Below are 23,143 nucleotides of genomic sequence, written 5' to 3'. Positions count from 1 at the left end.
TTGACTGCATGTATTTTAAACTGCAGCTCCTCTGATGGTTTCCTGGAGATTCTTAACGACAACAAAAAAATCTTTCCCCTGTTTTGTCAACGGTACTTCTAAATCTACTTGGACTCCTAAGTGTTCTGTTCCCTTTGTTTGCTGGGCTTGCAGAGGCGCTCACAGAGCGGGCAGCTGCTGCAGCAGGGTCTGCTGCACACTTCAGCTTCTCGCTAAAAGGTGTAATTTGCAAACCCTGGGTGTAACTCCACCCACTCAGCCAGGGGAGGGAACTGGTAGAAAAGCTTTGCCATGCACAGAATACCATCAGATTTTACTCATGTTACGACACTACACTTCAGATTCCCTTACGGGAACTACACAGCTTGATGGCAGGAATGCACAGGAAGACTGTTTGGGACATCTTTATCAGCACCTTATTTCGGGCAAAATTGTATTAAATGCCTCTATTTTACTATTTTCCTTTGGTTTTTATGCTTAGTTCATGTTGGGTAGCATCTAGATGTCATCAATGAAAAAATGTAAAACTTAGTCCTGTAAGTCTCATTATCCTCTGCACATTTATATCAAATGAACTTTTAAATCATGGAACGGCAACAATGAGAAAGACCTTTCCAAATGTCCCTGGTCATCATTCCTGAATTTCTGTTACCATGAGGAACGAAACAATTATTGACTCCTTTATGAATCGGCGTTGATTTCCTGAGTAATGGCAGAAGTGGGGACAATGTGGCAAGTGTAACTATTCCACACACAGCAGATCAAGTTCCTTTTTCAGTTCCAACTGAAAGTCTGAAGCACATACCAACCAGAAAAATAACAATCTGGCTCCGAGTGCTTTTGACAAATTTAACAGTTCTTCCAACCCACCGGTGACTCTGTGATAGTCAGCTAGTATCACATTTCCTTTTGGTTCCAGACAATATTTACAGTTAAGTAAAAAGTATTTCTAAATAATATATACTTGTCAAACAAGATATATCTGCCCATCTTATTTGATATGGGTTTTGAACAGATGAAGAATTTCATGGGGATCATTTACTATGACCTAGAGATTCAAGCTTGTGACACAGAGGAATTACAGGATTAAAATTCCTCTTACAGATACACTCAGAATCCACCTCATTGCTACATTGAAATCTCCTGTTCTTTTGTTCAATGCACTATATTGCTTGTTCATGGGTGATTGAGATATGAGACCAATTAATCTGCAGTTCTACAGAAGCAGATTTTAAGGTTAATTGCAGAATTTCATTGTATCAAGACTGTTTAAGCCTCCAAGTCATTAGTGTCCTAAATCTGAACTCCGTTTCCTTTCACATAAGAAGCATATGCTGTCCTCAGAATCTGTGGTTCAAGGTATAAGCCACACAAAAGTTTTATCACATCTTAATTTTCTCTGTCTTTTAACTAATATATATCCATGCTTGCAATATAGGAGACTCAAATTCAAGAACTTAGAAGCTGAAGTCATGTTGCCTAAATAATCTTGTGTGACTGATTTACGTCTTTGCATGCTTTGTAAATCAATGGCTACAAACACACTTTTAAAGTCACAAGACTTCTTAGTGATTTTTAAATCTTTCTTTTAGAAGATACTTTCAGTGAAAGTTCAAGTTCCACATTATAAAATCTTTACAGGAGACCATAATCTATCACAAACTCAAGGATACATATATGAGTTCAAATGCAGGAAACTTTGCTTTCTCTGCTAAGTTTGCTCATAGCAAAGATTTTAAAAAATCAGATACCACTGTCTGCAACAAATGTTGCAGGACTTTGATTTTCAAAAAATACTCCAGCCACACTCATGCCAAGCTCGAAGATCAGGCCACCATGAGACACAACAAACATTAATAGCAAAGTGACTGCAAACCAACATCACTGCGGTGGGTGGCAACTCCTCAAAACAGCTTTTGAAAAGTGTAGATACCTTCTGAAAATTCATAGCCCCTTAAGGCTCTCATTAATCGCATCTGTTGACTGGATAGGGTGTTTTGCTTCCCAGACTCTGAGCTTGCCCAGCACAAGGCAGCACCACAGAGACAGAAGACGAGCAGCCAACTATTTCTGTAGAGCTTTTCAAGTATATACCGATGCACCCGTATCTAGAGCTGTGATAATTCTTCTCTGTTTGCTCTTCTCATTGTCCATTTTTAAGATGGATCTATACACTCATACAGGAAATTCTAATAATCCACTCCAGTTAGTGTATCATTGAACCTCACTCAGGTCACTTTAAATAGTTGCGATATTCTTGTATATTACTTTTACAGGCTAATACTTGCCAGTTTCTTCTCTCTTCATTGTGCCACTGCTGAGCACACACATCAGCGTCCCCAGCAGTGATTGCAAAGAAGCCCATTGTCCTTTGTGTTTTATACCTAATTCCTGCTAGGTGGCATCTAGACGTCATTAAGGAAAAAGCGTAAAGCTTCATCCTGTTAGACTCATTATACTCTGCACATTTCTATCAAATGAACTTTACAAATCCCCAAATCATTATGAAGTTCCAAACACACTACACAGTTATTAGCTTCACATTGTTCATTGATTGCCATTTCATAACATAGATGGAATGCATTATTATTGTATTATTAGCTGTTTATGGCTTGATAAAACATAATCATTTCTAATTCTCAGAGATGTGAAAACACAAAACTGGAATATATATTTGTATATGTCACATCTAAAAAATCCTACTGTACAAGAGTACTCAAGGTAATTGCTCACCTTAATGCTGAAACTCCACTGAACTGTCTGACAACCGAACCTTTTGCAAGTATTTTACAGGATTATGAAACAGTAATTGGATTTTTTTAATAATGGAGAACCGTCACAAAGTGTTTGTTTGTTAAATTAAATCTTCCAGTAGTTTTCAGGAAAAATTGTATTTGTGAGACTTAATTACTATATCAAATAACTTTAATTCTATGCCAAAATGATCCAGTTAATGTAGATTAGAAATCTCAGAGATAACCGCTCTAGTATAATTTGCTTATACCAAGGACAAGGAAGGCCCATATAGCACTGATGGTGATTCCTTAACTTAAATCTCAGTTTAAAATGTTAGCCTGAAGTGGGATGTAGTCTAATTGCAATTTTAACCAAAATAAATAGTCCAGCTACCAGGAAACAATTTTTTAAGAATACATTTTTCATTATCTCTGTCATAGATAATTCAGCAATTGCTTTGAACTCAACCGAAACAGTTTTAAAGTGTGGTTTTATCCATCCGTTCTGGTCCAATGTCCAACACTCAGCACACATAATCTATTCCCTGCCACCATACGAATCTTCAAATATTTTACCTTCTGGCTCCACCAAGAAATACATTTAGGAAGTCATAAACTCTGCTACCTTCTCCTTTGGCTGCTGTTACTAAGTTCTGCAGAATACATCAGTTTAAAAAGGTAGAAACTAATTCTTAAACAAACATTGCCTCCAAAAACACCATCCACCAAAAGTTTATTTTTATATGGTTCATTTCCTTTACCTTTTCCAATAATATAAGATTTCTTTTATTTGCTAATTTTGTTTTATGCTACGTTCCTATCACAGAAAATGTTAATAACATTATTAAACATGCAAGATAACTTAAAATGGTTCTTTTCATATTATTTTAAAACGTAAGAGGTGTAAGAAAGACTCTATAAATGCAGGAAGTTTAAATCATCAGCCCTTTGCAGAACGTTATGGCACCAGAAACATTTACATCTATGAAAACCCCGAAGGTGTAATTATTCAAACAATCACAAAGCCTGTGGCAATGGAGGCACCATGAAAACATAGGAACACAAAACATAAACAATGAGGAAAATAGGGAGAAAAATCACATTTAACAGGTCAAACATATAATAAATTGTTTCACAGTAACTGTGTCTTTGTACCTTTAATCTCAGACAATTCCTGGAGGAAAAGGGGTGAGACTCAGAGTGCTTTGAAAGAAATCAAACAATACCAATCTAAAATCAGCAGTAAGAAGATACTGAAAGTCCATGGTCAGGACAGTTAGGAGAGGCTGGTTATGTGTCAGACTCCTCCACATGGGAACAGCTACACTGTTGGTACCAACTTCACCACATTTCAGCCCCGTCCTTCAGAATCTCAGACTGCACTTGTGCTTTCCTTCTAATCAAGCTAAACAGAATATTTCAAATCTGGAGTACCATAGATTGTTTCATAACATTTAGTCTCTCCCTTTTGCTAGGCCATCATCAACCTATGCCCTTGCTTTTGTTACTGCAGAAAGAAATATATATATATATATAAATCTAAGTATTTTGATGAGGATTTTCCAGTCAACAGATTATCAGTTCCTAATGCATCTAGATTCCTTATTCATATTTAAAATATCAGCCTTAAATATTACTGCAAGCATTTGACTCGTTCCAAATGGTTTATCTACCCAGTGGTATGTGCAGGAAACAGTCTGGTTTTTGAAATCCATTTTTAAATTAAGGCTCATGTGACAGATTTTTTCCTAAGATTTTGACCCAGAATGTTAGAAATCTTCAAGATCAAGCATTGCAAAAGAATTTGGAGTAATGACACGCTCTGACTTCAGCACAGTATCAATTATGCAGGGACAGATTTGAGATTTTCTGACTGACTTTGAAAACCTCACTGATGAAATCAGAAGGTGACAACACTGATATTCTTGTCACAACTGCCCTCCTGGTATTAAATAAAAGCAAAACAGATGCTAATACTATGAAAATAATAAATAAATAAATACCGACACACAAAACATTACCGTAATATTGGAAATAAGTGTGAAAAAACCCTGAATTCCCAGGACCCTCCAAACTTTGCAGCCTGTATCTGCATGATATACCAAGTAGCAAAGTAAAATCTCTACCAGCTGTAAGAATAATCAAGATGTGAATTGCAGCAAAAAAGAAAAGAAGAAATTCCTGAGAGACATTTTAAGTTCCATCAAAGAAGCTGAAGAGCAGAGCAGTCCCGTTCAGGGTGTTCTGCAACATTTCCTGGCCAAGACATTTCCAGCTTCCCACACAGCTAAAAGTGAAAAATTCAAATTGTGTTGCCCAGAAAGGTAAGGATTACACTGGGGAAGTAATGTGCTGGTAGTTTACTTTGGTCTGATCCCACCTTAACAAATGTTTTTCTTCTTGATCTGGTGATTATACCCTGCAAGTGCAAAGCAGACACCATGTTAGTGTTGGCGCTGTTGAATTCTCTCTGCACCAGGCTGCAACTGTGCTGAAAGATCCCTATGTAGTACATCTGTATGTGATCTGCCATAACAGCATCATCCCCATTCAAACAGCAATAAATAACTTTGCAATATTATCTAGAATTATGAAGACTAAAAGGAAGTATTATAGATAAAGTTCAAAATTGTCACCAAGCTATTATTTCTATACATTAGATTGAGAGTTGAATTTGCATTAGTGAAGATTTTTACATAAAGAAGGGTAAAAGTCTTCTCATGTTTATCCAGAAAAAGGAGAAAAACTATCAGAACTCTGCTTCCCAACTTGGCTCTCTGGCATCGAGCAGCTCAGTGTCTGTCTCATATTTCCCAGCTGTATTCCAGACAGCGCCTGCTCCTGTAAAATACTTGTAGTGACTCTTTAGTAAAGGCAAAAGTGGCTAAAGGCTTCTCAACACAGCAATACAACAACTACCGGCATCTGGAGGGAGAGAGACCGGGACACACCTTTCCTGGGAAGGAGAAGAAAGAAGGAAAAACTGCCCAGAGAGCTGGAAAGGGAGCAAAACTTGGCTGCTTCTGACACTGTTCAAAGAGATAAGGTGATATAACACGGGGTGACAGATTTTTCCAAGGGGTTTCCTGCACTCACACCTGAAGTGACCACGTTATTACATATACACTGGCTTCTCCTTAGGCAGCAGCAAGTGCCACCCTGGCAGTTCCCTGGCAGTGAGTCAGAGCTGGGTTTTGCTGCCCCTAATTGTCTTGCTGCCTTAGGTAATTACTGCTCTGCTTGTGCCTACTGTGAGCCCTGAAGAAAGGTACAGAAAATACAGTTCCATTACAATTATAATGAGAAAAGTCTTAGCAATTCATCATGTGAGTTGCTTATTTACCATTAGAGGTCACTGTCCTGCTTATGACATAACCATTACCTACATTTCATTTTTCAAAGATGTTGTACACAAATGGGTAGGCACTGTAAAGTCTAATGAACAGTAAGGATACAAGCCATTATGTAAATCAACATTAGAAAGATCGTGGTGATATACAAGTCCTATAGAAAATTGAAAAATAATGAAGAAAAATAAAGGATATTATTAGAATACGACAAATATCTGTTCTTAAAGGTCCAGTAAGGTATTGAGTAGATGGCATTACAATGATAATCAAGAAAACTACTTAGCCAAAGAAATACTGTCTTTAAAATGCTTATCTTTTTAACATTGAGTTCTAGTTCTTGAGTAATTGTCAATTCTCTTCAATGAAATCCCTTTTTTCCCAATGACTGTATGATCCCATAGCACAATCCACTTGAAACAGCAAAGCAAGTTTATATGAACTGGCTCCATACAGGAGAACTAAGAGGCAGTAATTAAGAAAACAATCAGTGATCTGGTGAGTGTTTTGTAGATTTGAAAGACAGACCTTACCATACTTTTCAGCAAGACATCTGAATTTCATAGTAAGGCCTTAAACGAGAACAGCAGATGTAACAAAAATGAAGACAGCGACTTCAAGATTTGTGCCCCCATCAAGTAAGAGCCAACATGAAACTGGCGATGTGAAAGCCAACTTCAAATCAAACAGGAGAGCAATGCATTCAGCCATCTGCACTGAAGACAGGGGGACAAGGACATTTCCTTTCTGTAAAGGCCTCAAGATGGAATCTCCTGTAAGTAATTCCTTCTGGGGGAGTGAGGAGAGTTTGATCTGTTTAGGGTGATCGTACCGTCATATGGTGTCCTGTGCCTTCCTCTGGCCCCTTCAGTCTCTCTAAAAATTCCTGCTGTGGTGCTCAGTTCCACTGCACCTCTTTTCAAAACGTACCAGTCACTGAGAAATGTTGGATGATCATCCACTTTCTCCACTGCAGATCAAATGGCGCAGCACTGCAAACACCAACCTCTGCTTCCCTTCACATCTGGCCGGTAAAATTGTGTCACCGTGCTGCTCCTACAGTGTCATGGAACCAAATCTAAATGATGTATCTTGTGAGGCCATAAGAATCCGGAAACACACCAGGGGAGATGGCAATTTCCACATCTCTATATTTACCTCTCTTATGAACTGAGAGCAATCAGATTAGGAAAAACATACAGATTAAAATATGTGCTCACTAATTCTCTTTAGTTCACTCTGATTCCTAGAGAAAAGGATTCGCTAGTTGCTGTGGGTTGTATGCAGTACCTCACATATACATCAACATGGAGAAAACTCAATATTTGTTAGTATAAAGAACCATTTAATGCATTATGATACTTTTTGGATTAAACTCGAAGTTACTGAATGGAGTTTTCTGAAATTCATTATAACTACTGTAAAATAGTGTCATGGGTTTATAATTTAATGATTACCATTCCTGCCATTTACCTTTAAGTTATGTGGTCCTTAATGAACTTTACTGAAGCATAAATGCACATCATATAGGTTAAGAGCATGAGAACAGGAAGATGGCAAATATGGCATTCACTTGCTTCTCAGGTTTAATTAGGTCAACCGGGAGTATTTTAGCACAACATATTTCAGCTTTCGAGATGCACATCCTCAGCTAAGGATTTGCAATATTTTATCCTCATGCTCAGGACTGCTTCTCAGCAGTGATTGCTTCATCGCCAGAAAGAAACTCAATAACATTTTTTAAAGCAAAGTTCATGAGCCCTGCACAGTAAGTCCTTAGTAGGGGCCGATGATCTTTGTAAAACTATTGTCTCATTCTAGTAGGGAGTAAACTCTAGAGGAGAAAGAGCCGTCTCCTGTGCGTGTAACAGCCCCCTCTCTGTTAACATTCACACACCATCACAGTGTGTGTGAATCACTGTCTGAAGTACACATGTATCAGGTCTGCACAGATGCTGACCTGGTCACAATAAACGACATTTATGTTAAATAATGACACAACTTTTTCTATAACTTTTCAGAAAGTGATGTTAGCTCCTGGTACTTTCCTTGGGAAAAGAGAATCAGGAACTTCCATATAGGTCCTGATTAAGTGTTCCTGGAATATGGAAATGGCAGTCTAGGAAGATTATAAAGTTAACATTTTCATTACTCTTCAAGCCCTACTGCTGAATTCATCCTCATACACTTATTAAATAACACTTATATTTTATTACAATAATGAAAACAAATGAACGTAACTCCCACTACTTAATCCACTACTCTCCCTGAGAGGAATGGAGACTGAGCTATAAAGAGGTTGGAAAACTTGTTATAGAACTTACAGAGATACCTTAATCACAGTTACAGGCAATGGAGTTTTTTTCCAGGACATTTTGGGTGGGCCTGGGTATTAACCACACACTTCCATTAAACCTCTCTATTTCTCACATCTGTTCAAGAGACTATCATAAATGAACATCAAGGTGTAGAGAATTCACTGCAGAGAATTCAAGAAGCCAAAAATAAATATTACTGTCACATTAACAAGTCTCTGAAAGTGAGGACAGAGGATAGATTCAACGTTTTCTTTTTTGGTGTTGTTCTTTGTATTAAATTACAGATTAATAAATTAAATTTCCGAAGAAAGAGAAAAAGAAAAAACTTTTGGAAGTTGCACTCTTTATTTATCTTCTTTGCAATGTAACAAATACTTGCCAGGCTTTAGCCTGATTACTCATACCAGGAGGAATTCAAAATGTCATTCCAGTTTAAAACAACTTTGAAAAATGAGAGCCTTTTGAGGATAGGCCAAAGCATTTAGATAAGGAAAGTATGTAAAGATCACACATTTTTTTCAATCTCTAATGGATTGTTATGATGTTTTTTTAAAGTATTTAAGAATAATAAGTGATTAGGAGATCTGAGGCCAAATTCTGCTATGGGAATTTTGCCACTGATGATAATGGGTAAAAGGTTAGGTCCAGGAAAAGTATCTTCTCCATGTTCTTTTGATCCTCCACATGTTAAAACTTGTGCACATCCACGTGCTAGAAACTTCATTGTTCGTTTACTTCACCGGGAGTAAAGGACATGCAGTAACCAAAAGGATAATTTCATACTTTTCACACAGTTTAAACTCCCTCTGACTGTACGAGGGGAGCATGATTAACAGGCATGTTTTAAATGACAATTAGAAGGTCTAAAACCAACAAAGGTCTCACCGTTTCTAAAGATAAACGGCAGAAAATAAACGACAGAATCTGGAAGCCTTCCTCAGAACTACATTTACTTTTCAGTTTCAACTGAATTGTTGTATCAGTGAGGACTCTTTTCCCAAATTAGAGTTTGAGGATTTGAGGCCTTGAAAATGAACCCCCAGCCTTTGAGCATTCAGTGCACTGGTAAGTAATTCTGAGCTGCCTCACCTGCAAGAACTCGTGCTGTTAGTACAGGTTTACTGCTCTGCAGTTACTGATGCATGTGGACATACACACCCGTCCCAGGCAGGGCGATGAAATGGGGATGTGTGAGGAAGTAACATGACTGACAAATTTCAACCTGCCTTTCTGTGATCTAGTGCCATTTTGAATTATATAAACCCCCAAAACCCTCCACATGAAGATGAAACTAAATGTAAGGAGCAGCTTTATACTTTTTAAGCCTTTGTTATTGTTTCTCATGCTCCCTTCCAACTACTAATAATGTATATTGTTACAATGCGTGCAAGTCATGTCTTAAGAACACCAGGTAAGGTGTTGAAGGAAGTCCTTGGCAGATCACTAAAGCAAAAGCAGAAGGGGAGGCAGAAGACATTTGTCATAATAGTTTTGTCTGCAAAACTTGTACACTTTATTTTAAAAAATTCCTTGTTCAGTGTTAGCAGAAAAAAACTCCGTATGTGCTTCATTATTACGAAAGAAAATGTAGAAAAAGTACCTGAGCTTAATGAGATTTTGGAAAATAAATATACAACTTGAGTTGTCTGTGTGGTGGCACTTTTTAATGAGTTTAACTTTTGGTGTATAAATAAACTTTTAGATACCATCTGAATAATGTGCAAATTAAAAGAGGCATAGGGTAAGTGTTCCAGTGCAAAATTCCATTCTTTCTACAGTACAATATTTGTTGTTTGTTATCTTCTGTAGGCAGCAACTGATCATTATTTCCAGGATGTGCTCAGGGAAATCATGAAGTGTTTGTTTTAGATAATGATGTGCAGCATTCATAGCTACTTCTGACTTTCAAAAACTGAAATTAAAGATTCTGAAATATCAAGCATATAATTAAAAAATCCTTCATCACTCCAGACTTTTGCTAGTTTCATTTTCATGTAATTGGGAAAAATATGTTTTCTTGAATGCTTTGCAATATGATTTAAGTTAAGCACAAATTCACTTAGCTGAGTGGATGTAATTTGATTTCATAAGAGTTGAAGTGCCCTAGACTAAACCAGTGACCTCCTCTTCTGACCTGCTGAAGGCTGTGCATCAGAATGCCAGCAGCTTCGAATCCCTTTAATAACGGAGTAAAAAGCAACGGCCTCATTTATCAAAAAACCCTTTTTCCTCCACTCTTAGTTAACTCGTCCAGTTATTAAATTGTTAATTAACTGTCCATGGTCTTTCTTCACGATTTTGTATGCTGATAATGTGAAAATGCAAACAAATGACACCAAGGAAATGGTCAGCTTTTGAAAGGTGCTGATGGAGATTTTAGCCATGTGCAAGTACCTCCAATGCTCTGATAAGCAGGAAATGAAATACAACTTAGCTTGCAAATACATTTTAGCACCTAGTATACTAGTCTTTATCTTTCATTCCGAGGAACATGACCAGTGTGACTCCTCAGGTCCACGGCATGGATTTATGCTTTTTTTTGTCTTTCACGCTGCTATGGTTCAGCAAAGCATGTAGCATTTTCTGATGTTTAATATCTTATAAAGAGATAGACTTTAAAAAATCTTGATTTTTTTTCAGTAATAAACATTGAATTATTTTCATTTGCTTTAATGGTTTTTGAGTCTTTATGGTTCACTTTTTAGTCTACTTCTCCAACAAGCTGTTCAACTTAATGGAATTCCTGTCAGTCTGTTTGATAAATTGGCTCAATGAGGGTCAGGAGTCCAAAGCAGCCAAACTTAGCCCAGAAATGGCAGCAGAAATTCACCGTAATGGGCACAGGTCAGAGGTCAGGAGGCTCTGAAGCACGGCAAAGTTCAGTGGTATTTGAATGACATTATCCTTGTTGTGACACGAAGCAGGATTCTCAGAAATGGGCTCAGACCTGGCCATGTGATGTGTGTAGCAACATGGAATCAAAAAATCCTCTCTGTCCAGAGAGAGCTTCCCATCCATACAAAGAGACAGGAGACAGAAGAATAGAAGTAACCACAAGCAGACCACAATGAAGCAAGCAAATGCAGATAGTAACTGTTAGCGTTGTAAACCACAGTGTAAGTATACCAGCAACCTAATTGCAAGCCAGTATTTTTACAAGCATCACTGGAAATGAGATTCTTAAAAATACAAAGTTGTATTTGAGGATATCCTTCTGAGACCTGATTAATAAAAATACCTCTCTCAGCTATATCGGAATTACAGAATTTAAAAATGTTCTTTTTTTCTCCATGGAGAGCTTTCAAAGTGCTATTCAAAAGCAGGCTCATTTGACATAAATTCATAAAGGAACATCTGGACTTAAAATATCCTTTCATCCTTTGCACATCATTTTAACACTTTCCCCTGACACTATTTTTGTCTCCTTCTTGGATTTATTAGCTCCTAAGTAATTACCTTTTGTTTCTCTTAGGTGTAATCATTGCTTAGGTCAACATTTTCAAGGAGCTCTCACAGCTTTAAAATGTGGTAATCAACATTTTTTGATCTTTATTTGCTGTGCTCTTCTTCCTTGCCTCCACTGCAATGATTGCCGAAGCATTTCTTGTAGCTTTCTGTGTGCTGCAGGTGCCTTGAAGCACTTCCTTCTTTTAATCTTCCAGGGGTTGAATATTTTCTCCTTTTAATTTAAAACTGATCTCTAATCGTTATATTGACTTGAGCACACAAGAGGAGAGTCAATAAGAAGGAAGCTGTGATGGAGAACAGGCAAGATTCTTCCACTTACACATTCAGCTGATGGCTATGCTGTTGGTTTATGCAAAGATGTCTCTCTAGAACTCTCTCTTCTCTTAGCATACAAACAATGAAAAAGTCCCATAAACCTCCAGAAGTTCACACACAGGGTTCTTGCAGCACTATTCCTTTGCAAAGCAGGTATTTACAAGTTCTGCAGAAAAGCACAGAGAGCAACTGTAAAACCCTTTAGCTATCCTGTGAGATCTGTGGCCATGGTTACACAGCTGCTTTAATCCAGCATAAATCCTGGCTGCCAGTGAAATGGGTACTTCTAAATTCCCCTCTCTGTGAAGCTGCTCCTTCTCATTGCCTCTCTAACACTGGCTTTAGCTGTCCCAAGGTTGCACAGTGAGTCTGATAAGGGAACTGATGCAACTGCAAACTAACGCTGCAAAAAAAACCCTAATATTCCTTTTCAGTCAAATTAACTCCCTGATCCAACTCGTTGCACAGCTCTACAAGCACTGACACTGGAGAACAGTGGACATACGCAGCTGAGGGTGACACGCAGGGGCTGAAATACTGTTCTGTTTAGTAAATGAGCTGAAAATCAACCAAAAGCAAGTATAAAGATGCAGGCCAGCACCCTCCTTTCTGTGCCTGAAAGTGCAGCTCCATTTCCAAGCTTATTGCCACTGGTTTGTTCTCCCAACCCATTGTAATAACAATCTGAACTCATGCTAATGCTACTTTTTGCTGAACAAAGAAAAGAACATACAACAGACCCAGCCCCTGGTAAACAGCTCTCTAGCAATGTGCAGACATGGCAGACTGCTCAGGACTCTTCTCTCTCCAAGAGTTCCCATGTGTTCAGTCATGCAACAAGAGGGGGAAGGCACTCACAGCCCCCCGCTGAAGCTGAGGGTCCCAGTTCTCACTGGTGTTCTTAGGAGCCTGAGCTTCCACTGTGTGGGCAAGACTGCAGCCTCCATGCTGCTTTGCAACCACACCAGCCAGCTGCAAGTCCTGAGTCAGGTCAGGCAGGTCCAGTCTGCTCTACAGAGCCATGAAGAGGCCTCAGTGTTGGTTCAGATACAAAACCAGCTGTAAGGAGGCACAAGAAGAGAGCCAAGCCATGTGCCCCATGGTGCATGAGGTTCGATGGGTTTGGCACAGTCAACAGATGGCTGGTTAAGATGTTTGCATTAAATTAATTTCCCATTTTCATCAGTGTGAAGATTCCAAGCTACCTTCCCAACCAAACAATGACACTACCAACCACATGACCCAAGCTAGTGACAAAAAGCTGATCTGTAAGAAAATATACAGACAGTGTTATTCTATTCTGATGACATTATAACAGATACCTTGTTATCTTGATGTCCTAGGAAAGGAACAGCACAGAAACCCTGAGTTTGGTTGCAACACTTACACCTCTTTCCCAAGTAAATAAGTGAGAAAATGCAAGTGGTCAACTGGATTTAACCCATCATCAAAAAGCTCGTCTACTGCAAACAATGGTGAACAACAGAAAAATCCTTCTAACAGCCACAAAGAGCCCACAAAAATCAACAGGATACTACTTTCAACAGAATCAGAGCAAAGGATTCAGTAACAAAGGATAATCCATTATCACATATTTACTAAAAGTAATTTTTAAATTGACAGCAATAATTTCTTCTATCAAAATTAGCAAATAGAACCCTTAAAATGGCTTTGTTCCTGCTTCCATTACAGTCAATTAAAAAGCTGTCTTTATCTCTCTGTCACAGTGGACACCACCAAGTCCACAATGCCAAATCCTATAAAAAATGATGTCCAGTTTCTTTTTTTTTTTTTGCATGTGCTTCATTCTATAGAAATGTTCAAGTCCAGGAAAGTTAAAGATACATCCACATTGTGAGCTCAGAGTCTCAAAGCTCAGATAACACTTTTACTGAATTAAAGGGTCAGTGGAGTCCATTGACCATCTGTGTAAATTGTCCACATGTTTGATCACCCCACTGGCTTATGGCCATATTATTCACAGGATCAGTTCAATAAAGTGAGAACTACAAGTGAAGTTTTTGCTGTTGTCATTAAAAATTGACACTGAAGAACAAAACATCTGGGATATACATGGCACTATAGTCAAGATTTTAAATTACAGCCCATGTTGAAATAGTTAATAGCACTTAATCCACAGAAAAATAATTCCTACAGCACTCAATTATAAGGTCAAAAGAAACATTTTGCCAGATTTTGTGATATCTAGACAGTTGAGGGTTAGCAGGGTGAAGGAGAAGGGTGAATCATCTTAATGCTCCAACTATAAAGAATCCCCATTCATACACCATTCAGAAAGCAGAAACATAAATGTTTTAGGGAAAAAAAAAAATCTAATAAGAACTTTCCTAAATATACACTTTAATTTTTCTCTCTTCTTGCACCTATGTATAAGGAGTAAATGTATGTTATACAAGTTCAGTTACATAATTACAAAAATCCATATAGCAGAATTAAAAAATGTAGTGAAACTATATTCTTTTTAAATGTCAAGCCACAAACCCATGTATGATGGCCCAAATACAAGAATGTTAGTAAATAGTTTGAACAAAAAACACGTTTATTTTTAAAGCATTAAGACATATTACTGATTCCCTGCTGCACCAACTCACAAAGCTGGCTAAAGAAACCTGGATAATTTTAAAGAGCAAATCTGGTGTTGCTCAGCAACAGCACACCCTGATAGAAAGGATGCAGGATGTTGGAAGATTTAATAGTAGGGAACTGTGCTTGCAAGGGAAAGAAGAAGAACAAATACAATTTATTCATACAACATCCATAAAATTGGGACAGCTTAAAAAATAATAATCCGATGAAATGATCGTGCTAATATTAATCTTTGTACAGTAGAGCTAAGCAAAAAGTTATTGCCTGGAACCAGTGAGCTGGCATCACAATTCATTAAATGGTATTGATGTTTGCACTGTCTTGATATGATATGATATGATATGATACGATATGATGAGAAATAAAAAAAAAAGCACAGTGCATTTTATAAGAATTTGAGAGCAATCTTCTGGCTGAAGAGTTCAGTTCTGGTACTAGCTTGGATGAGTATTTGCCAAAGTGGGGACCGAGTAAGAACTGAGACCTCTGCACCTTCTCCTTAGTTGAAGAAAATCTGATGGTCTCAAGGGAGAAAATGTCTTAGACAACACATGCTTCACCTTTGCTTTGATCCCAGAGAAGCATCTCTTCCATTCCTTTATTCCTGATCAGAATAGCAGGTCTGGTTTTGGTTAAAAGACAAGTACTGTGATCTTTCATTTTGAAGTCACTCTGGCTAATGCCCTGTAGTGTTCTTCCTTACTGAACATTAAAAAATTCCACAGAAGAATATTTTTGTGTCTCTCTTTACTCAGCCATCCCTTCTGCTGTTGGAGGTTATTGAGAATAACTGCGAGACAGACTGAGACTGCTTAGATGACAGAAGGCATGACAGGGCCTAAGAAACAGCCTAGATAGATATACGGCAGAATCAGACTTAGTGCTTTGAAAACTGAGCAACTAACCTATATAGAGGAGAGAGGGCCGCACACTAGAACTCACAGGAGTGCTTATAAAAAACATATTTTGGAAACAGTGCCCTTTTATGTCAGCAGCTCTGAGGATATGTTACTACAAACACATACTGTAGTCCCAAAGTGCATCTCCATTGATTACACCAACTCAAAACATACAACTTGTAGTATACTATCATGTGGAGAGAAATTCTCTGCCTTGGTCAATTTTAACACTATTTTTTTTTTTTAATGGCAAAATACAGGGCAAGCAGTGTAAAGGTACTTCTGCTCACAACCCTGAGGATGAAACTCAAGATGTGGGGCTGGCTACAAGACCTCAGTCTTCCCATCAGCTGGCCTGAAAGAGACTATCTTTAACCATTTGTCTTATTGCATTCTGCATAAAACCCCTTATTGCTCCTCCCAGATGTATGATTAAGTGTATACTTAAAATGAGCTATAAAGTCATAACTGCCCAAAAGTTTATCAGCCTACTCAGAAAACAGAGAGACTTTCTCAGCAATAAGCTGCAGGATAAGAAGTGAACCTGGACAGAAGGACATTGGCTTCTGCTCACCAATGTGATTTTGAAACAGAATTACTAGGACTGAGCAAAAAACCTGTTGCTATAATGTTTGATTCTTAGACATCTGATAGATAATACCAACATCGGGCAACTGCATTTCTCTTCTCTCTGTCCTAAAAGCAAATGTCAAATACCACAAGGTTCTTTGTTGGTTCTCTGATGTATTAAAGAGGAGTGAGAGCATCTTGCCCATTAAATGACTGGCTGCATGGGAAACAAGCCTGACAGCACTTTGGGAAACTGTCCTCTGGGTGACTACCTCTGGTGTGACCCAGCTGTGCCCTTAGCTTGTCAGAAGCTATTTACATCAAATAACATCAAACTTCCATTGAAAATACAACACAAAAGCTCTTCAAGCACCTGCTGTCCCAAAAAGACAAAGAAAAATGTAGACTAGAATGAAAAAGGATAAATATTTCATAAAAATAAGCATTTCATTAAAATTTCATACTTATAATTTCCCTTCCATTCTGGGAAAGGCGTTTTAATTAAAATCTACAAGGCACGAGTGTGAGGTGAAAGGCAGAACTAATATCCTCAGGAGAAAAAAAAAAATAGAAGAAATAATTTCCTAGGAAAAACCTATGATCAAACTAATCCCATGCTGAAGATTCAACCCCTCCAATTTCCCTGTTGATGACACTGCCACTCTTAAAAGGCACAAAGATCTCAGCACATTCCTCTAAGTGAAATTAGAATTTTGTTGAATCTTTGTTTTCAAAATGCTGAGATGTGTTTGCTGCAATCTTCAAAGCAGCTTGAAGTCATTTTTCTATCAGAGCAATGCCAGGTCCATGATTGAACCCTTAGCTGTGTATGTCGAGAACAAATCACACTTTCCTGAATGGGCATCAGTGATGATAGTTATGGAAGGAATTGTGAGGATGTGGAGTTATAACTCAGAAGAAAATTGTCAAGAAGAAGTGGAAGAACTACAAAATAATGATGCCAGAAAATATTAGTCTCTACTGTAGTAGAGCTCTTCTTTCTATTCTTTTCTTTCTCCTGACTTTGCAGTGTATATTTATTTAATAGAAGTGTATTTAAAAGAATATTTATTCTGCAAATTCTTGTTGTGCTTCTCGGCTATGCAGTTCTGGAAAGGTAATTGTGTGGTGCCTTTATGATCGTGTTTTCCTGACCTGCATTTTCCCCAGTTCAGAGAAACAGTATCAGTTGAGATGAATGTACTGAAGAGGATTTGAGGCTGTTTCATGGCAGCTACCTTGTTAATTCCCAGTGCTTCAGAGCCTTGACCTGGCTCTTCTGTAAAACAAACAGTTTCTTTTTGGAAAAGAAAAAGACTTCCCTGAAAATGTAAGACAGAGTTGGCACAGATTATATAAACCACAAGATAAATAAATGGTCTAATCCTATTCCATAACTGTATTTTTTTGCTAGAAAGCTTTTGAACAATTGTAATCTCTTTGAAAATATCACTAAACCAACGACTTGGAAGTCTGTCCATGACAAAGTACTTTAACCAGTAGAATGAGGATTAGAGTTTAGAAATTCATATCATAATAATCAGCTACAAAAACTACCTTGCAAATTCATTCTAGCCAAAAGGTGGAATATATCTCATATTTTGTGAGCAATAAAAAGAAAGGAAAAAGATTAGATGTGTTCTATAAGAGACACATCAGAAAAGTAGAAATAGTAAATCTAGGATCACCTCCTTGAAGAGATAAAAGGGTTTGGGAGGGAAATGCACTAAAAAATGGTGAAACAGATGTGGTAGATTTCCATAAAAAGAAACTGAAAAGCACTAGGAAATCCTGTTTCAAAGTAATTATTACAGACAGTATGAAACCTGCAGGTTTGTGCAGCATCCTTAAAAAAAAAAAAAAAGGCTACATTTCAAACCTGATTCTGTAAATTTTTTCTTATACCTTGGACACAGATGTATAAAAAGGAATGGAGTCAATTATGACTTGTCAAAGTTTCCTTCAAATTTCATACCAGCAATAATTCCATAGCCCATCAAGAGATAAGGGATTCAGAATTTTACTATGTCCTTCAACGCTTAATTTTGATTAATAGATGTTTTTAATGTTCATATCCTTCAACCATGCAGTGGATTAACATGTCAGAACATGAAACTAACTTTTGCCAGGTAACGCATAATTCATGTCACCTCAGAAAGTTACTGATACCAATTATCTGCTCCAAGAGCCTGTTTTTATGATTGTGAAACTGAATCCTGCAAGATCTTTCAAGATAGCGAGCCAAAACACACCCTGAAAAGTCAGCAATATCCCCCTAACAGGGTAATGTGCATTCTTCAGATCGTTCAGCAGTAACTAAAGGATGTTTTGCCTTCAATTCTGAACATACTCTAAATAGTGATCTGTTTTGTAGAGACCTGCATGTGATGAAAAAGGAGCTTGTTGCCCTTTTCAGTTTATAATGTCACCAGAAATTAAGTCTACTTAACAGATGTGGAATACATCATTTCAGCCTTTAACTTGCATTAGAAAGTCACCTTTTTGATAACTGATCCCACTGGGTGTTTTATATTCTGCAAGTATCAAAGCAATTCACATAAAAGCAAGTTTTGTTCGAACAAAAATGATGCACCTTCCCTACATTATGGCTAAAGAACCAAGTCTTCTAACACAATGTTTCTATCCACTTTATCAAAGTAAAATCCTTGCATGCAAAATAAAATTAAATAAAAAATAAATGCACTTTAAAACCTGGATCTTCAGCTGAAGGACACCTGTGGACTTAGCGGGGAGAGAGCACAAAGTCCTGAGGGCAGTTCAGAGCAGGGGCCTGGTGCTAACGAGGCTTTAGCCCTCTGGAGGAGGAAAAGGTCCCCTCTTGCTACCCAACCCTCCTGTAAGGAGTTATTAAAGGTTTTAGTGACAGGGACTCTATCATACCAGCGCAAAGCACACAGTAGAGGGTTTATGAACTATTTTTCATAGCCCAGTAATTTAGTGTAGACAGGAAACTGAGTGTTGCAGCTGTACACAAACAAAAACACAAATAGGATACTTCCCTGGTCTCTGTCATTACTGTCCCAGTGTTTCCCAGCTCAGTCAAACCACACCATTCTTCCCATTGCCCACTTGTCTCAATCCCTCTGCCTCACCCTTTTACTCTCTCCCAAGAAGCAAAGGGAGAAAAGGGTCCAGCTGCTTTTAGCAATGATACTGTTCCTTTTTCTCATTCCATAGCATACCTGACGCCGTGCCTGTGGCTCTGACTTGTTTGTGCCTAGCACAGAAATTGTGTGGTAACCCTGTAAAACATGCCTTTCCTCAAGGTTTTTCATTTTTTGATTTACAGGAGTATTTTTCAGACTCCCAGAAACTGTTATAATGATTAGAATCCCTGGCAAAAATCCAGTATTTCCTCGACAATTTATCTTTTGTATCATTTGCTCTCTATTTCTCTGGAAACAGAAGAAAGTATGACTGATATTCAGGTTACCAATTAGTTAATAATTGTCACTTTTCTTCTCAGACAAGTTAACTGTGGAAACATCTCTTCTTATAAAAATCAAGCTCTACTTGAATCATTTTTTCAGAATAACAGTGAGGTTTGTATATACACATTACTGTAATAATGTCAAAGTTCAGTCATACGCAGAGTTTATTGGATTTTGGTTTATTCTTTCCTTTGAATTATTCATTGACTATCTATAATTTCCCAAAGAATAATTTCATAAAGTGCTGCAGCAACAAAACTCTCCATATATAGCACACCAATGTGGATGGTATTTATGATGTACTCAAAGAAATATCAGCCTGTTACATTAATCATGTAAAAGTATTGAAAAATTATATTTAATCATTTCCATTTGAAAATAAAACCTGCTCAGAGCTTTAAAACCTGCATGAAACCTAGAATTAAATTTCATACATTTCCTGCAACAATATACATAATTATTCAATACTTCCAGGTTTGTCTGGCGTTCAGTAATCTCTCATCTAATTTTCTCTGAATTGTGAGTGGTATTTGATCTTTTTTATTTAGCAGTTTTTGCTTCGAACATTCCAGATTTAATAGGGAGAAACAGTGAGATGTATAAAGCCCTACCCTTTGGTCAAGACAAGCTGAACGGCAAGACATCTCCTTCCTGAAAGCCAATCCTGATTCTTAGGACCACCATGACACAAACACAGCGTCAAGCACATTCTGTGCTTATCCCAGGCCCTGCAACAGGTAGGGGGAACCTCACAACATCTGTGCTGCCGTGCTAGGGGGGAACACAGCGTGTTCTCCTCCACTGCCACAGATTTCCTTCAGGACCACGTGTAAGGATGAAAGTCCATTCAGCAACTGGACGAACAAAGCACAGATGTAGCCTATTAGATTTTATCACTGAAAGTGGACTGACACTGGAATTATAAACTGCATTAGTAAGATTAGTAAGTTCTTTTTAATGCCACCTAGCTAGAGAATGAATTTTTCCATATATTTGACTTCTGAGAGCACTGTATTTCAATTTGATCTGACAATTAAACTTTCCAGGCTTGGTTATGCTCTGCATGTACAAAGTCAAGAGAAAGTCAAGTCTGAAGACACAACCTGCTCTGCAGGAGGCCAAAAAGCTGAGGTTCTGCCTGGTACTTCTGGCAGGCTCACATGCACTCTAAGCCAAGTCATGCTCACAGCTTTCAGAGGTTTGAAAAGCTAAATATGCTTTACCAATCTGCCTGGTTTCTGGCATACAAAATCAAATGGAAAATAAGTAACCGTGATTCCTAATGAATCAGAATATATTATCATAGAGATTTACCTATGTCAGGACCGCAGGAACATTCCATGAAGGCAATTCTTGAAAAGCTGGAATCTGAAAATAAATGAACATGCATTTCATTAGAAAATAAAACTATTAAAATACTACAATGCCTTTATGAACTCTAACAAAGTGTGTATGTGTATAGAATACATAAACCTCTATATATAAATGAAGGCTTTTTTCAGAATTTTAGGTTCCCTGCAAAGGAAAGAAAGAATAAACAACTGGTATAATACTGACAAGCTCAGGTTTTAGCTTTGAACATTAATAACTTAGTTAAAATAGCTCAACCCCTGTATATGAGCCACCCTATGAGTTTCAGCTGATTTTGATTCTCTTTGTGCGGAAACCTTTTAGCTAATCATTTTCATCTCTGTGTGTCAATAAATCTTGCATCTCTAGGGCAATGACTTTTACTCAGCAAATGTTAAGCAGAAATAAAACCGCCCAGAACGGTCTAAGCATGAGAATTTCAATAAGAGTTTAGCAATATATTGATCCACTTCTCCCCCTTCTGACTTTTCATTACTATGTCACTTTCACCTCCAGAATTCAATAAGATAAGATAAAAAGCTAAAATAGCATGTGACTTACAGGCCTTAGCCAACCCTACTAAAATTATTTTTAATGCCTCTTCACCAATAGCAAACTCAAAAAAAATAAAGGTTTTATAATACTAAGGGCACTAGAAAATATTCAATAATCTACAAAACCACAAAAAGTGTTTCATTTTCTGGTCAAAAAACCATCATCTTCTCTTGCTATCTTCTCTGCTTTGCCCCTTCCCCTGACAATGGAGGTGGCTGAGGTGGCAAACACAGAGTGTGATTTCTAATCTTCTTTCAGAATATCCTGGAATCAGTTAACTGGAAAACAATTAACAAAGCTTTCTGTAAGTTATTAACAGTTATGTTACACTTCTCTAGAGGCCTTTGGAGTATCCAGTCTGTGTTTGCTCTGAGTTGAGTGAAATGCAAATCGTTAGTATTTACTTCCACTCGCTCCACCACACTTATTCAAACTAGAAGAGCTCCAAGACATGTCTAAGTTACTGAAGAGCTGCACATGACATTATGTCACAGAAATACTAGGGGGTGGCAGTTTCCAGCAGGATTTGCAGACACACAGCTGGGTCCTGACAGAAAGTGCTAAACCTACAGATCCAGCTAAGCTAAAACAGGGACAGCGTGACTGACACTTCTCCATCAAACTGCTGCCACAGCGCAACTTCACAAGGAGATGATGAGTTCTGGGACAAGATCTATTTTCTTTCAGTTTTAGAGCAGACCTACCAGAGTGGGGTCATGATCCAAGATTTATACTCCCACACATTTTTTTCCTGGAAACATTGAAAAAAATGCAATGAAAATAAAGGAATTTGGCCATTAAACAGAGTCTACACTTCAAAATGCAGAAAGGGATAAATAAACCAAGGTTAAAGGACTATTTGCAACCACATTACCAAACCTTAGAGGTAAAACTAACCGTATTCATAATGCCCTGTATATTTTGTGACAGTGGTATTACTTTGTTTCCCAATGGAGGGATGTGGTTACACATCCCACCGTGCCCAGAACACACCAGAGTGAGGCCTTACAGAGCAAAGCAGCCTTACAAAAAACTATGTCACGCTATCGTAGACACCTTTTGTCCAGCAATGTGTCAGTTTAAACAAAACTTCATTGAGAACTTACTTTTGAAAATGCATTGCTTCCTATCCTTAGAAACAAAAAAATGGAATTCAGAACTTCCTAGAGACTGAAAATTACAAGTTGATATCAGCTCCATTCTGCATAAAAATGCCAACTTAGTACGGACTGAAACCTGCTACACCTATTCCTGCATCATAATAAACATAAGCTTCAGTAACACAAACCAATCAAGTTTTGTATGCTACCAAAAGGTTAACTAATCAACTTTATAACGATGACTTGATCTCCTCCTTGCCAAGCATCCCTATCGGCATCAAACAAATGTTAATCACATTTGTCCTACACAGAGAATGCATGCCAACAAGTTCTTCATGTAAATATTCATAAAGGTTTTCTGGGGCATTTATTCTGCAGCACTTCATACAAACCTGTATACTAGTTCATTGATTTTGGTAGGTATCTG

At 37.8% G+C, this 23,143-nt stretch overlaps 1 protein-coding gene across 1 annotated transcript in view; it reads right to left on the bottom strand.

Moving 5' to 3' along the window:
- The window catches only part of ADAMTS2 (ADAM metallopeptidase with thrombospondin type 1 motif 2), a 244,086-nt gene that overhangs the window by 208,235 nt on the left and 12,708 nt on the right, over positions 1–23,143 (bottom strand). The window contains exon 2 of the mRNA XM_005503424.3: positions 21,026–21,079. Coding sequence (XP_005503481.2) covers positions 21,026–21,053 — 28 coding nt within the window. The 5' untranslated portion in view covers positions 21,054–21,079. The remainder of the gene's footprint in view (positions 1–21,025; positions 21,080–23,143) is intronic.

Source organism: Columba livia, chromosome 14 (assembly GCF_036013475.1).
Source record: "Columba livia isolate bColLiv1 breed racing homer chromosome 14, bColLiv1.pat.W.v2, whole genome shotgun sequence".
In the NCBI taxonomy this organism is placed as follows: Eukaryota; Metazoa; Chordata; class Aves; order Columbiformes; family Columbidae; genus Columba; species Columba livia.
Note: the sequence above shows the minus strand (reverse complement) of the source record. Positions and strands in the feature narration are given on the sequence as shown.